The sequence below is a fragment of the Mycteria americana genome, chromosome 3 (assembly GCF_035582795.1).
Source record: "Mycteria americana isolate JAX WOST 10 ecotype Jacksonville Zoo and Gardens chromosome 3, USCA_MyAme_1.0, whole genome shotgun sequence".
Classification (NCBI taxonomy): domain Eukaryota; kingdom Metazoa; phylum Chordata; class Aves; order Ciconiiformes; family Ciconiidae; genus Mycteria; species Mycteria americana.
This window is the reverse complement of record NC_134367.1, coordinates 28,780,708-28,795,303: the sequence shown is the minus strand read 5'-3', so window position 1 is coordinate 28,795,303 and position 14,596 is coordinate 28,780,708. Positions and strand designations below refer to the sequence as shown.

General features: G+C 38.9%; 1 protein-coding gene across 3 annotated transcripts in view; it reads right to left on the bottom strand.

Annotated features, from left to right (window-relative positions):
• Positions 1–14,596, bottom strand: part of ZNF451 (zinc finger protein 451) — a 40,043-nt gene that overhangs the window by 10,812 nt on the left and 14,635 nt on the right. For all 3 annotated transcript variants that reach the window (XM_075498122.1, XM_075498123.1, XM_075498124.1), the window contains exons 8-13: positions 13,441–13,594; positions 11,258–11,405; positions 9,037–10,691; positions 7,800–7,934; positions 3,627–3,757; positions 2,434–2,620 (exon numbers count right to left, since the gene is read on the bottom strand). In XM_075498122.1, the coding sequence (XP_075354237.1) occupies positions 2,434–2,620; positions 3,627–3,757; positions 7,800–7,934; positions 9,037–10,691; positions 11,258–11,405; positions 13,441–13,594 (2,410 nt within the window). The remainder of the gene's footprint in view (positions 1–2,433; positions 2,621–3,626; positions 3,758–7,799; positions 7,935–9,036; positions 10,692–11,257; positions 11,406–13,440; positions 13,595–14,596) is intronic.

Genomic DNA, 14,596 nt, shown 5'->3' with positions numbered 1-14,596 from the left:
TCTTTGTGGTAACTGTTTCTCCATCCAGAATAATAGCCATAGGCTTGAGAAAGTCACAAAGCAAGCAATTCTTGTTTGTATTTCCTTATATTCACCTGCATTTCTGTAACACGACAAGTTATACCAGCCTATGATACGCTGCACGACTTTCCAGCTCAGCCCTCCGATACTGGTCTTGCCACACTAAGACTTGCAAATGCTTGCTGATGCTGCTGAGCCACACGGTGAAGTGTGTATTCTGTGGTGGCTTTATCTTTTTAAAAAAAATTTATAGACTCTCAGTAACGACATCATCCCACTATGCAGCGAGCATAGGCCTATTATCAAAACTGAATTTCCTAATGTCCTGTTTTAATACAGGAAGAGGAGACAAAGGCAGCTCTCACTATATGGGGTCCCCCCCCCCACTGACACTGACTGGAGAAAGGGACCAAAGGTGGCTCAAGACAATTCTGTTCCTTACAAGTTTGCCAGGGAACGCCAACAGCCAAAGGACTCATGCATGATTCCATTGCTTTCCTGCTGAAAGTTTGTTTGGGGTTTTTTTTTGGTGGTTTGTTGTTGTTATTGTTGGGGGTTTTTTTTGGTTTTTTTTTGGTAACAACTACATGCATAACTTAAGTGGGATGCACAACAATCAGCCAGCCAGCAAGTTAAGGTTTGGGGGCTCTCAATAGTGCCCATCACAATAATAATAAATGAAATATTAACACAGTAAAGGACACTGAAAGAAGGGTTAGATTAGGAAACTTCTGAAAGCAAGACCAATATAAAAAATACTGGACTGTAATTTGTACACAGAAAATGGTTAGATCAAAGTCATCACCTCTGAGCCAGTATACCCCGGTGAATAAAGCTATACTAGCAAAACTACCCAGGCAGGGAGCTAGAGTACCCTTACACAGCAAAACAGTCATTTCCCCTCTCCTCACCATCTCGTATCGTTAAGTCGCACAACAAACTGTACAAGAAAGGAAGCCCCTACAGCTAAGTTGTCTTACAGATAAATTGACTGCTTGCAAGTTATTGCTCTCTTCCAACTCTTCCTCCCAAAAATGTGCAAAGCTCCTGAAGCAAAACCAGCCTCCATGTTAATATATAGTTATAGCTATAATTACACTAGAAGAGATCTATCAATCTAGGAATTTCAATACGCTCTACAAAGAAAACATTCATAGTGGGAATGCAGTGATTCAATGTGTAGCTTTATGTATAACCGTGGAGAAAAGTCATCTTCCTCCTTGAGCAAAGTGAACTGCACTAGTGAAAGTGACAGTTCTGTAATTAACTACACCAAGAAATTTTACTGGTATGGCTGCTTCTGGCTGGGAATCACATCTCCATAATCCATCTGAAAAATCTAGACCAGCAAATGCCTGGGGTGGCCCAAAAACTCCATAAGCACTTTTTCTATATCAGAAGCACATAACTCAATACCAGCTCACCACAGACAATTTTTTTCAGGAAACCATTTAATTATCCTATCTTTCTTTTCCCCTTTAATTGATCGATGTCAATTCACCATTCAGTGCTAGCAGTCCACTTTAATCTTGCTGGCAGAACAGCAGCACCATGTGATGGCTCTCATATACCTGCATTAAGACCAGCCGTGTATTTTTCCAAAAACAGTTTAGGGCTAATTCAGGAACAACTTTCTATAATATGCACTCAATTTACAAGCCCCCAAAACCACAAGAAGCCAGGAGAAGCAATAATGCATCTACAGAGAACTGTCAGGTCCTCTAGGAAAACTTTACTTCAAGCTATTTTAAAATACTGAGAAGTATTAAAACTCATCTCAGCTCCAGTATCCTTTGCATGAAAATGACCTGGCTCAAACCTCTTTGATTATCCTATATAAAAACAGTTTTAGCGTGCCATTTGAATATGGCATTTGAGAGAACTTAAAGCTTTCATTGATATTTTTCCTCTTAACAGATGTGTGAGCCATGTGCCAGTGAAGACAAATGTCCAGTGACTGGAAGTGGCCAGGAGGACAATCAAAGTTAAAATAGGCAGAGCTATTTTGGGAAATAATTATGCTTTAGCAGGGTCATGTTTGTTTCAGACCCAGAACAAATCAAGTAAAGCAGATTTGAGTACAAATTGACAAATATGCACATGAGAGTGCTTTAAATAGCTTCTCTTTAACTAGAAAGGAGTTTTCAGACCGAAACAACAGTTTTTCCTCCTGCTATAATAAAGAATACAGGGAAGAGAGAGTTTGTTATGTTGAATAAAAATGCTTAATTAAGTCTGGTTTCAAAGTTTGCCCCAAGCAAATTGATTTTCTGATCTATATTTCTTTGAAATACCAGTACAATACATGAAGCATCAAACAACAGCTCGTGTTACCAGCACAAGCATCCAATTCTTTTATTGGAAAGAACTATTGGTTTACTGGAAAGATTGAGTTTAATGTTTACTTTCTACCTTTTGTGGTATCTGAAATGCTGTTTAACAAGGCACACATCATGTCTCCTTCAATGTGGTGAGGATTTAGGATGCGAGCTGACCGCTGTGTCATCTTAAATTGACTTTCCAGTTCCAGGAAGCTTTTGTCTCCAGAAAGTATAGTGAAAGGAATTTGCTTGGGCAGGTGCTCATCCAGACGACCAGCCTGTACAGACACAAATGACAACTGTTGAACTGAGATCATGTTTTTATTTCATGGGGTTTAGCTAGCTTTTTGTAAGACAGGTCTTCATGGGAAAGCTTTCTACAGCAACTTACCTCTGCTTTTATGGTCCAATGCACATTATACTACTGTGAAAGGTATTATTTCAACAGTTTGACACTGCATTTATTCCATACATATGACAATAGATATAGGAAATGGTGACCAGAACAGTACAGATAGAGTATGGAACAAATTCCTAAAAAGCAGCATTTCAGAACCATTTCCGCATAACACAAGTCATCTGTGCAGAGCATTTTAAGAATCATAAAAAGTGTAATGTAACATACAAACACTGTTGCAAAACACACTTTATCATATAATTAAATTCTCAAGTAGTTTTATCTAACTGATAAAGCACTATATTAAGAACGTGAGTCCCCATGGCATCCCAGATTCCTGTCCTTCACCTGCATGTCTCCCAACTCAGCCAAAGCCCTAGGTCTACTGAACACAGAGGCACTGCTCTGCCAGCCCAACAGGGTCTCTGAAACTGGCACCCATCCAACTCCATCTTAAAGATGGTTCTAGCTTTGGCCTACTTGAAGAGTGAGGCAGGAGTTACATTTCTCTCTGAAACAGAAACTGCAAGAACTGTGGTTTTTTATTCTTCATTCCCTAACCAGCCCCCTTCCCCTCCACAGCAGACTGATGTCCTACTTGGGCTAACTTTCATATTCCTACAGAAAGAAAGAAAGAAACGAACAACCTCACTTCTCAACAGGCTGTCTCCACTCAATTCAGTGACAGGTTTATCAGCCTTTTTAGTGGACATAGATTCTCTTCATGTGACTTCTAAGAGTCTCATCTGTAATTAGTACTTAACATCAATAGCAGATATCATCTGCCACTCTTCTCTGGGTACAGAAACACAACAATAAATAAAGTTGTTGTAAAACAAATAAATAAACAAACACAACAACAATCAAGAAAGTGTGCACTAACTTACATGAACACAGAGAGCAAAGTCTGCTGCTTCTCTTCTGGTACCGCAACGTGGATGAAGAAAGAAACATCCAATCCTCTTAAGATAATTGTAAATTTTGCACTGCACTGGAGGTTTCCAGTTGCTGTATCCTCCTAAACAGTGAAGAAGGAGGAAAAAAAGCAAAACAAAACAAAAACAAACCAGAAATGCCACAGTGAATTAAGAATGCAAGAAGGCAAAAGCAAAGATAAATCTGGATTTAAAGACAGAATTTATTTTGACCAATGTGAAAGCTAAAATAAACATATAACCAAAATCCTCAAAGGATTCTTGTTCTCGGGTTAGTAAGCAAAAAAGGAAAAAGTAGCTAAGTACCCAGCCTGGTCCTACACAAAGACTCATTCAATTTTGTATGAATTTTTCCTCTAATCCTGAAAGATTTATCTTCTAGAAATTGTGTGCATTTAGACGCAAGGATGTATTTTTTTTCCAGTTTTAAGCACACTTACGGTTAACGTGCAGAAGCAGAGGAGCTCTGGGAACATAGTGAAAGTAACAGAAACACTTCTCTTAGGGAACCCTTTACTAATGTAATGCCCAAGATTGTTTCCAATGCACTCTATAACTGCCTGACACATCGCATGTCAGAACTCTTTAAAAAGAAGATCCAAGAACTGGAGCAACAGCTGAAACAAATGCTACAGCCCTGACAAACACCTGGATGCAGTCAAGGATAAAATGTGGCTACAACTGGGAAAAAAAAAAAAGTGCAGGAATCTTCTCAACAGTACCCTAAAACACGTACTTACTGGATGAGAAAATAGTTGGATAATAGAGATGAGCTGAGTAACAGGCCTGCTACAGATAAAAAGAATACCAGGCTGAAACAGGTTGCAATGGAAAGGAAAGGAGCAGCAAGTCTCTCAAGAAGAGAGGGGAAAAACAGAAGAGCTTGCAGTTACTGTGACAACACAAGAAGAAAAACAAATGGAAGGACAATTTGAAGGAAGTGAATAAGAATGTAATGACATTCCCAATTGCTAAGAAATAATGGGTCTGCAATGGGAAGGAAAAAATGTTGCTTTATCTACCAGGTGACAGAGCAGCTGGATGTAGGAAAGGATTCTGAATGAAAGTGAAAGCAGTCATTGATGGCACTTCACGTGAAGACACCTGAAACTAAGGCTCAAGTAAACAGGCTGCAGAGGATTGTGTATTCCAACCTGCCCGCCCCCAGTCTGACAAAGAAGTAGAAGCAATCTTCAGTAGATTTCTCCTGTGGTGGTCCATCCCTCCCCCCCTTTCAGCCTAATGGCTATAAGACAGTATCAAAAATTATCTCAAAGCTCAAAGATTTAGTAACGGACTACACAGAAACGATTTAGGGGTATCTGTCCATGAGAAAAAGTAGTATTTGCAAGTTGTTCTCAGCTGTTGTGACAGTCTTGGTCAGTGCTATTTGGGAAAGACTTGTAATCACCAACCCTGGCTTTTTGGTACAACATAAACATTTGACCAGGACAGCTGAAAACAATGACAGAACTGTATTTACTCTGGCAGAGCTAGACCACAAATGGGTGAAGGACAACTGAATATCTGAAAATGGAAACCATGCAGAGCCTGGGCAATACAATGGAGGAACTCAAAGCAAAACTAAGGCTGTATTAGCAATAGGAATAACAGAAATAATGCAAAAGTATCATATAAAAATAATAATTAAAAAATCAGAAATGTTGTTTGGGAAATGCAGAAAAAAATCAGAGGAGACAAAGACATTGCTGTATTTTCACAGGCTAAACAAACAAGAATAGCATGCATCAAATAACTCTGTAAACCATTATTATGAGAGGGCACCTACAACAATAAATCCAGATGTGCCTGGGAGCCTTAGTGTTCACAGGCTCTGTAACAATAGAGTTGACACTAATAAACTGCTGAAGTGTTCTCCGATATGAACATGGTCCATTTGAATCACCATTAACTCTTCAGCGTGGGTTTTTTCAGTTCAAGTGCTCCAGGGTCCATTCCCACAAGGCAGCCTGCATGCAGCAACCCCGCTTGGGAAGCAAGAAATTCAGTGGCACTGACATGGGCTGGGCTGTGCCAGCAGGCACCCGTGTTTGGAACATCCCTGGGCACAGTGTCTTAACTAGCACAGAAGTACCTTTGGGTAAGATTATCGTATTAATAGAGGTTCCTAACAATAGATTAGCAACACTAAGACTGTACTATGGATTATTTCTCTTTCTTAGATAGGTCAGAGAAGAGACATTTCTGACAATAATACAGTTCAGACATTCCTGGGTTCAATCAATTTTTCTTACTGAATAAAACCAGGGCATTTTAACCTTGGAAAATAATAGTAACAGCACAGAAGACCCTGTCATAACAAACAAGCTTGGGTCAATTAATGACAAACCAGTTTTGATTAAATTAAATAGAATAACAAAGTACAACTGAAAGCAAGTGTCTGAATTCAAGTGCGCAAAGTTTGACATAACTGTGAAAAATTATTCTTTACTAAATAATTCTTTATAAAATCCAGACAGAGTAGCTTTGGACTGTAGACGTCAAACAGGCCTGACATTTATTAAAGTCAGATTCCTAAGAGTTTCTTATTTTTATTTGTAGAAAGAGAAAAAAAAAGTTTTTCCAAGGCCAAGTGGATTGAATAACTATAAAAATAAACAACAAACCTTCACCAATTAAAGCCACAACCAAACCCCAAATCACAATAGCCTTAGAAGTCAAGAAGTGCAGAGGTGAAGTGAAATTTGACCAGAAGTCAAGCTGGGCAAAGCCTCATAAAAGATAGTAAGAAGAAACAACAGGTTGTTCAGCTATATAGAAAAGAGAATATAAATAAATGGAACAGCCAGGCAGCAAGGATGAAATAGAAATCCAGGATGATTAGGTATAATCTAAATCCCCCCAAAATCAGTATTTTCTCTAGCTTTGTGAGTGTATGTGCGCAAGAATACTTTTACTGCACAGAGAGGCAAAAGGCTAGGTAATGACAATACAGGTAATGATACAGAAGTAATGCCTGAGCAGACCACAAAACTCAGGAGCATAACAGAGAAGACCAGAGGATTCATCCCCAGAACTCCTAACAACCAGACATTAGACTACAGGTCCAGGAACACAGTTGTATGAAGAACTTACACTTTACACTAACAGACATACTTGCTCTGCCTTCATCAGCTAACTGGAATACCTGTTTCTAAGGGGAGGGGAAGTGATTCAGGCATCAACAGGCCTTTCTGTCCAACCTCAGCAGCATGAAAACTCTCAGCTTTCAGGATGTTCTTGATTATCTTTAAAAGGAAGACATAATCAAGAACATTAAATAAAGAAGTGCAGTGCAATGGTGTTTACTAAGTGTAAAACACGCCTGACAATTCCTACAAGTCTGTTAAGATGATGCCTATGTTTCAGGCAATAAATATTTTGAAACTATCCCTTATCTGGACTTTACTGAAGTATTCAATGTACCACAGGCAAAATGCTTATAAAAGCAGATACAGAGAAAACCAGTAGAAAAAGCATGAGGTGGACAAGAAGTTGGTTCCAGAATAGTCAGGTAAGGAAAAGCATCAAGTTAAATGGATGCTATTGGTAGACGTCACAAAAAGTTTTCTTACAAACCCATAACAATGTGAGTTCCATCAACCACCTTGTACCACTACTGGTATCTTCCAGATGTGAGATACACCTATTGATGTACAGGATGACCAGGGACATCCTTAAGGAGCAAGCCAGAGACAGAACAAAATTCAAGTACAAGAATGTAAAATCATGCCTTTTGGAACTAAAAAGAAAAAGAACACTATGACAAGGACTTGGCAGTCAGAAAGAAAATAATCTCTGAGTATTATGGCTATCCTGATAATTATGAAAACTTAGTAGGATACAGCCCAAGTAACTTCAGCAGGGAAGCCAGAAAGACTCCTAAACCATTTAGCAATTCTGCAACAATATTCTACATGGAATAATAAGAGCAGAGGAGGTCAAGACTGAGTTAGAAAAGTTCAAGAACATTTCTATTACATGGTGCCTGTGACACTGTGACTTAAGAAGCCCTGGTGGCTGCTTGTTCCTGTTCTTCATTCTCTCAGATTCAAAGCATTTCTGCTTAAGTATTCGTGTAGACTTGTTAATCTTATCTTCCTATTTCCTTCAACCACTTTTTACCTTGAAAGCCCCAGATAAATGTCCCTTGGTTGAGGTTAGCTGGCAGCTGCGTGAATAAGCTTCCCCAGTTGTCCAGATCCACCAACACAATGTGAGTCATGGTACTCAGGTAGTCAAGATCAGGAAGTTCACCATCTTCAATGGGATAAAAAGGATGCATTTAAAGTTCACCTGACTTTCTGGTCAACCAACATACATCAACTTAGATATGCTTTTGAAAATTCACGTATTCAACTGTTCTATAAGCTAAACATTACAAAACATGATCCTATTTGGCGATTGCATCGTTTTTAAATCAACTGAAGCAGCATTTAGTAATGCACAAATCAGACAGAAGAAAGTAGAATCTAGCTATACAGTGGTATAGAGCTGGATAGTTTTGTGGTAAGCACAGAAAGCTGTTGTCCTGCACTGAGACATTTTCATAGTCCATTTAATATTCAACTGTGCACCCCCTACTATGGCAAGTCTCTGTGACACTTAATTGCTTACATGCATAAAAGCCTGTAAAATGTTTAGAGACATACTTTTTGCTGTATATCAAATGTCAACCTTTTAATCAAAAGCATTATGACACCACAAGTAATTAAAACACTTCCAATTTTTTGAACACAAGGTACACCTTCAGCATTCTTTATATCATTCTTAGAAGTGATATGAACTTAAAAAAAAAATGTGCATGCTCAAGGCAAAAAAACCCTAATACATACTGAGAATTTAAGTTCTCAGCTGAAATTATTTTTTGGCAAGCTAAAGGAAACTGAGAAGATGGTGTTATAATAGGATTGCCCACAAAGAAAGCACCACCAGGCTCATAAAGACTGATACATACAAAGAAGGCAAGTTTCTCATGAATGTGTATTATAGACTACTTTTACATTTCTAGGATTCAGATCTCTATTTGGGGTCTTTGATTGTCCTCTTCCTTTTAACACCAAATTATGCTCCCAACTAATTTAAAAGTTAAATTTTTCAGACCCAGGGTTCTCACACCTGCCTACTTTTTGTTTTTTAAAGACTTCATGCATACAGCAATAAATTGTTGAGTCCAAGTTCTGGACTCAAATACCAAGAATTCAAAATGCAGCTTTGAGAAATAACAAATATTAAATTCTGAGCTGATTTATAGACTGGATGTAGGCAAATGGTATGCCACATACTTGTCCTGACATTGAAACAAAGTGTATTAAAGACAACAATATTTTTCTAATGTGAAAAAAAAAAATAATCTACAAACCTTCACCAGATTCTTCAGAATGTACCAAGTTCTCTTTTTTTTCTTTCTTTTCCTGTATTGGTCCCTGCAGAGTAGACAACTGTGGTCGTTCCTGAGTCTTGGATGGAGATGCTTGAAGTTTTAGCTTGTGAGGTTTTCTGTCCACACAAGCCCCACTTGCTGTGAACTTGAATACTGTATTTTCCGATTCTGATGCAAGACTTGATAGATCAGGTTTCTGCAAGAAGCAGTGTTTCATGTGATAGTGCTGATGTGCACTCTGAAGATCGTCGAAGTTTTTGTTGCACGCAGCACATCTAACAACATACATCTCTTCCTTATGTTTCACTGACGTGTGACTGTCGAGATGACTGTTCAAATCAGCAAAATTCTGTGCAGTTGCAGAACAGAAGCAGCATCGAAACCATAAGTTTCCTTTTTGCAGCATGGCTTTCTGACAATTCACATAATCGTTCCTCCTGTTTATTCTGGAGACATAAGTTGTCCGGCAACCACAGGTTAAATGGTCTCCTTTTTCTACTGGGAGGAAGTCCTCCTCTTTTTTTATTGATACTTCCATCTGCTCAGGCACAAATGCATAGTCCATGCTATGAATCTCTTTATAATGGATTAGAAATTCTTCTTCTGTGTCAAAGAAAAGATTACCACAAAGGCCACAGAAGTATTTAGTCTGCATCTCCTGGTTATGATGCTCTTGGAAGTGTCGCTGTAGCGTTCCTACTTTCCGAAAGTGATTTCTGCATAAGCCACAGCAATATCTGTGAAATGCATGGCTTTCTAAGGACATACAATGTTGTTTAACGCTCTCTTCAGATTCAAACATCTCCTCACAAATGCGGCATTGCCATTTTCCCAGAATAGGACCTTTTTCAGGGGAGAGTTCCATAGGACTAGGACTGCACTCTTTCCTTTCACCTGCAGAAATGCATCCTGCATCAGAAGCAGATGGCATAGGTTCATCTTCTAGAGCTTCTTGCTCATAATAGTAACTATGTCCACCATGAAATTCAGTCACGTGTCCCATAATATCCTCTTCTCTGAGAAGATCTACAGAGCATGCTCTGCACCAGAGAAGAAAATTAGTCAAGTGTGCTCCCCCATGGAATCGACTCATATGCAGGCGGATAATGCTTGAATTTTCAGCAAGCTTTCCACACACGGCACACTTGTGACAGATCCTATTTGCTGATAAAATGTGCTTTTCTACTGACTCTTCTGTAAAAAACTTTTGAAGGCATTCACAAAACCAGGCTTTTACTTTGCAAGTGCTACCTTGACTTTGGTTTGCTACATGATCTTCATTTTTATCTTTTAAATTGCTCTTCCGTTTTGAAGGAGTAGACCCCCTTTCACTGGTACAGTCATTCGCAGTCAAATGTCTTTTAAGCAGTGGTCTTGACCGATCCACAATATGGCACAAATGAGACTGATTTTTATTTTTTCCATTGATATGACAGAACATCAAGATGGACTCTTCCATTGTAGTAAGAACTTTAATGTTATGTTGAGTGGTTTGCTTATGCTGGGTGATCTGATTCTTATCAGCAAACAGCTTATCACAGTTCTCACAGTGACCTTTTGTTTTAAATACCTCTGCAACTTGGGAGATACTCTTCTTTGACAGTGCCACAGGCCCAGAATTACGACAACGTGTTCTAGAATGGATTAAAAAAAAATAAAGAGGTTCTATCACAACCTGAAACATTTTTAAACTTTCAGATGTACTTTGAAATATTACCCAGCAGCTACAGCAATTAGTGCGTGGAAATAGTGTCCTCTGGAAATAGAGTCTACTTTGACTCACCTACTAGCTTGCCAACAAAAACATGCAATGCCTATCTAGTTTCTGCACTTTAAAGAGAATTAGGTGCTAATTTCCAAAATTAACACTTAGTTTAATGCTTATGTTTTTGACTCAGTACATTTTAGAAACCAAATGCTGCCAACTTAGAAATAGTGGAACAGAGACCAAGTTCTGTTGTTCTGTTACAGAAAGTAACAAAAAGGATACAGACATCGATCAACATTCTGCAATGAATTGTGTGGGGTAAGGCGGGGTAAAAGACATGGAAAGGGGGCAATTTTTTGATAGTTTACTCAGAAGTCAACATTCAGATGGTCCTAGATGCCCTGAAATCCACTAGCACTACTAACACATCTGCCTATCTGTTATCGATCTATGGATGTTCACATTATAAAAAGATAGCTGTCTCTCACAAACCTGAAATGAGCCGTTAATTCCATATGCGAGCGTAATATCTGGTAGCAGGATATACACTTCACTTGGAAGGGGACCTCTTTGCACAGAGATATCAGAAGGTTCTTTGCATAGGATGGGAAAGGTAGAGGAAGGCCAGCCTTCATTCCGTCTATAATATGGAATGGCAGAAAGTGCAACCACATGTTAAAGAGTTCTTTCAGTATTTCATCTCTCAGATGACAGTTACTATTGTACTCATTTGTCACAGGGTTCAGAAAGCAAGTTACCAGGTGTCAGCTGAGTCACAGTAATTGTGCAATGGAAGCTTTAAGTAAAACTGCATTAAGTTTTTAAACTTCTGTAACAATCTCGTATCTGAATCTGTTTGCATCTTGCTTCTTCATACTGGTGACTGACTCTGCTTCCCCTTTCCTCCTTCTACAAGATCAGGTCAGATCTCTTTCTTAGGAAGGTTCTTAGTGACCTTTTTCCCCTCCATCTATGACTACCTGTCTACTCTTACTACGTACACTTTTGTTTAAAGGCACAGTGTGTTTAAAAAAGAAAAAAGTATGCAATTAATTTAACAAGTTCCCACATACTCTGACCATCTCTCTCTCTTTCCCATCCTCAATGCTAATTATCCTTAAATTTTTAAATGCAGGACTTTCTGTTGTTCCAAGTACATACTCCATGTCTAACTCCAGGTACCAGCAGAATAAAAAATTTTCTATTGAAAAGAGAATGGGAAACGGCTTATGAACTATATATTGCTGTTAATGTTCTGCATCTTAGGAGGCAAATTCTCTTTGAATGTTCTGTTTAGTAAGATGTGATGATCAGCAGGCAGTAATCTGAGGTTATGCCTTTCAACTAACTTCACTGCCAGATCTTACAGACCATGCTGATAATATTAATCATGAAGATCTACCAATGCAAAGGAAAAAATGGAGCACTTCCTTTTTTTGTTCTGAGCTAAGCACTATCCATCTCTAAAGAAGAAAATACTATTTTGTGCTTTTAATCTTTTCAAAGCAATAGCTCACCACTAATCTTTTTTAAAACCTATGGCCTGATTTTAAAGGCATCTACAGTCAGCACATTCAGAATTAATAACTTATTTGAGAATAAAAGTACATTAGATTTACAATACATAAGGGAACTCAGAACCATGCAGCTGATTGTCACTTCCATGAATATGGCAGTACTGACTCGACCTGCAAGAAGATTCCTTCAAAGCCTGTCTTTACCGTACACTTCCTGCAGCCACTCGAGGGGAGGGCAGAAGTAGAAGATACAGTTATGAAGATGAGAAATAACTAGACCAATCCTTTTGGCCATGTAGGCTTAGCCTGCAAGCTACACTATATAAAATATGGCACCTTCTTATTCAAGAAGTCCACTCCATCTGTCTCGGCCACTTACCTAACATTAAAGTAAATGCTTTAATGCCTAGTGCTTATGTCAAAGCTAAAAAGTCAGGACAGCTATGATGGTCATTAACCCTGCTGTTTTCAAGACCACAATCAGACAGGTATCTTCTGTGGAATCTAGTAAGTACGGCTCAGGATGTTACCAGCTCACAACATAACCAGTATTTTAGCCTTCAGTAGCAATGCAGCCAGTACAAGGCATCAGACCAGCAGCACTGTTCCAGCTAAGCAGGCTAAATTTGCAATTATATGGAGAAGAAACTTTCACAGGTCCTTTCCATCAGGAATGCCAAGGACACCGACAAGAAAAATAGCCTCCAGCAGACTTCAGACAGTACAGTAAGGGGAAGGAACATCACAGCCAGTCTGACTGGAATTGAAAAAGAAATTTATGTGTTTTGGTCCGAGTTCCTATCAACATACTAAACGTAAACTTATTTAGGACATACTGTTCTAAATACTGTTGCACAGAGTCACTGGAAGATGAAAAGCTTGTATGAGAGACCTGACAGCATGGAGATAAAGGAAAGTCTCCTTCTCATTACAGCAACTGTGATGGAGGAATAATTTCTACAAAAAAAAAAAGAATTTCAAAGCATCTCCTCTTATAGAACTGTATCACATTTAAGACCTTAAAAGAAAAAAGAATTCACTAAAAACAAACTTAAAAACCTTATGCTTTTTCACACAGCAGAAAAATGTAAGTAATTTTGTATCGTAAGGATCAATTATCAGAAGGAATGAAAAGCAGTACACTTAGTAGCAACATACCACTCAATTTAGAAACCTGGAGGAAGTGGTTCTTTCCTGACATATGCTGCAAGCATTCGTCTCTTTTGGTGAAAAGGAGGAAGCAGTATGGGCATGCAAAACACTGGATATGCTGTGGAGGGAGATCTTTTTTATGTCCGTCATTTTCATTTAGCTGGAAGAAAAAATGATCTAGTTAGGAAAAATATTCAAGAAGTCAGTCTCAGTTCTCCTCATGTCCCTCCATTCCTCTCTCCCTTCTGTGGTAATATTTTCACTTTTAGGTTTTCAGCTACCACATCTATGTTTATCTACAGCCTACCCCTATGCACTTCAGCTTGTGAGACCCAAGGGACTGGCCAAACTGCCAGTGTCAAACTCAGCTACTCATCCTTACTACACTGGCAACTTTTCCATTCCCTTCTTGCACCACTGGGAGCAACCACCTTCCCCAGGAACTATGGGCTCCATTAATTCTTAGCTAGTCCCTTTACCCAGGCTTTCAGAAAAAGCTTCTTCTGTCACTGAAGCAGCTGTTTTTCCTCATGTTGGTTCTTCCTTAATCTTGCTAACCTCCAACTTCTCAAAATGATGCTCCTCAGAGTAGCCTGACAGGCCCATGACTTTGATCGAAGTCAACTTCTTCCACCCCCTTTGCCTTCTGCATCAACTTCAGATCTCTGCCTACAGGGCAAAAATCCTTTAATTTTGCTTCTGACATGTCACTCAAAGAATCTTCATGATATGCTTATGCTTTCTTCCACAGCTTTGTTTAGGATTATCTCCACGTCCTTCCACACCAAAATAATCCCATCTTCTTGCCTGCTGCAAGAGCCATTCCATTTCCCCAAACTTGTCTGTAACTTCTGCTAGTGCCCCTGGACACACCACAGGCACACAACTTGGAAGCAATGGAAAAAGAGCAGGGACAAACTATGATGCAATCTTTCAAGCTTGTCAGGTATGACTATGCATCAGGAGTTACTACTACCAGCTAAAAGTAGTCCAATTTTTAGAGTATCTAAAACTTCCCCTGAATTTGACACAGCTTCTGGGGACTAGGTGGGTACACAGCACTTGTTATTAAAACACTGAACTTGAAAAATGCTATCCATTATCCAATTCAACACCAGACTGCTTAAATAAAATCACGCACCCAGAAGATAACTCCTGAGCA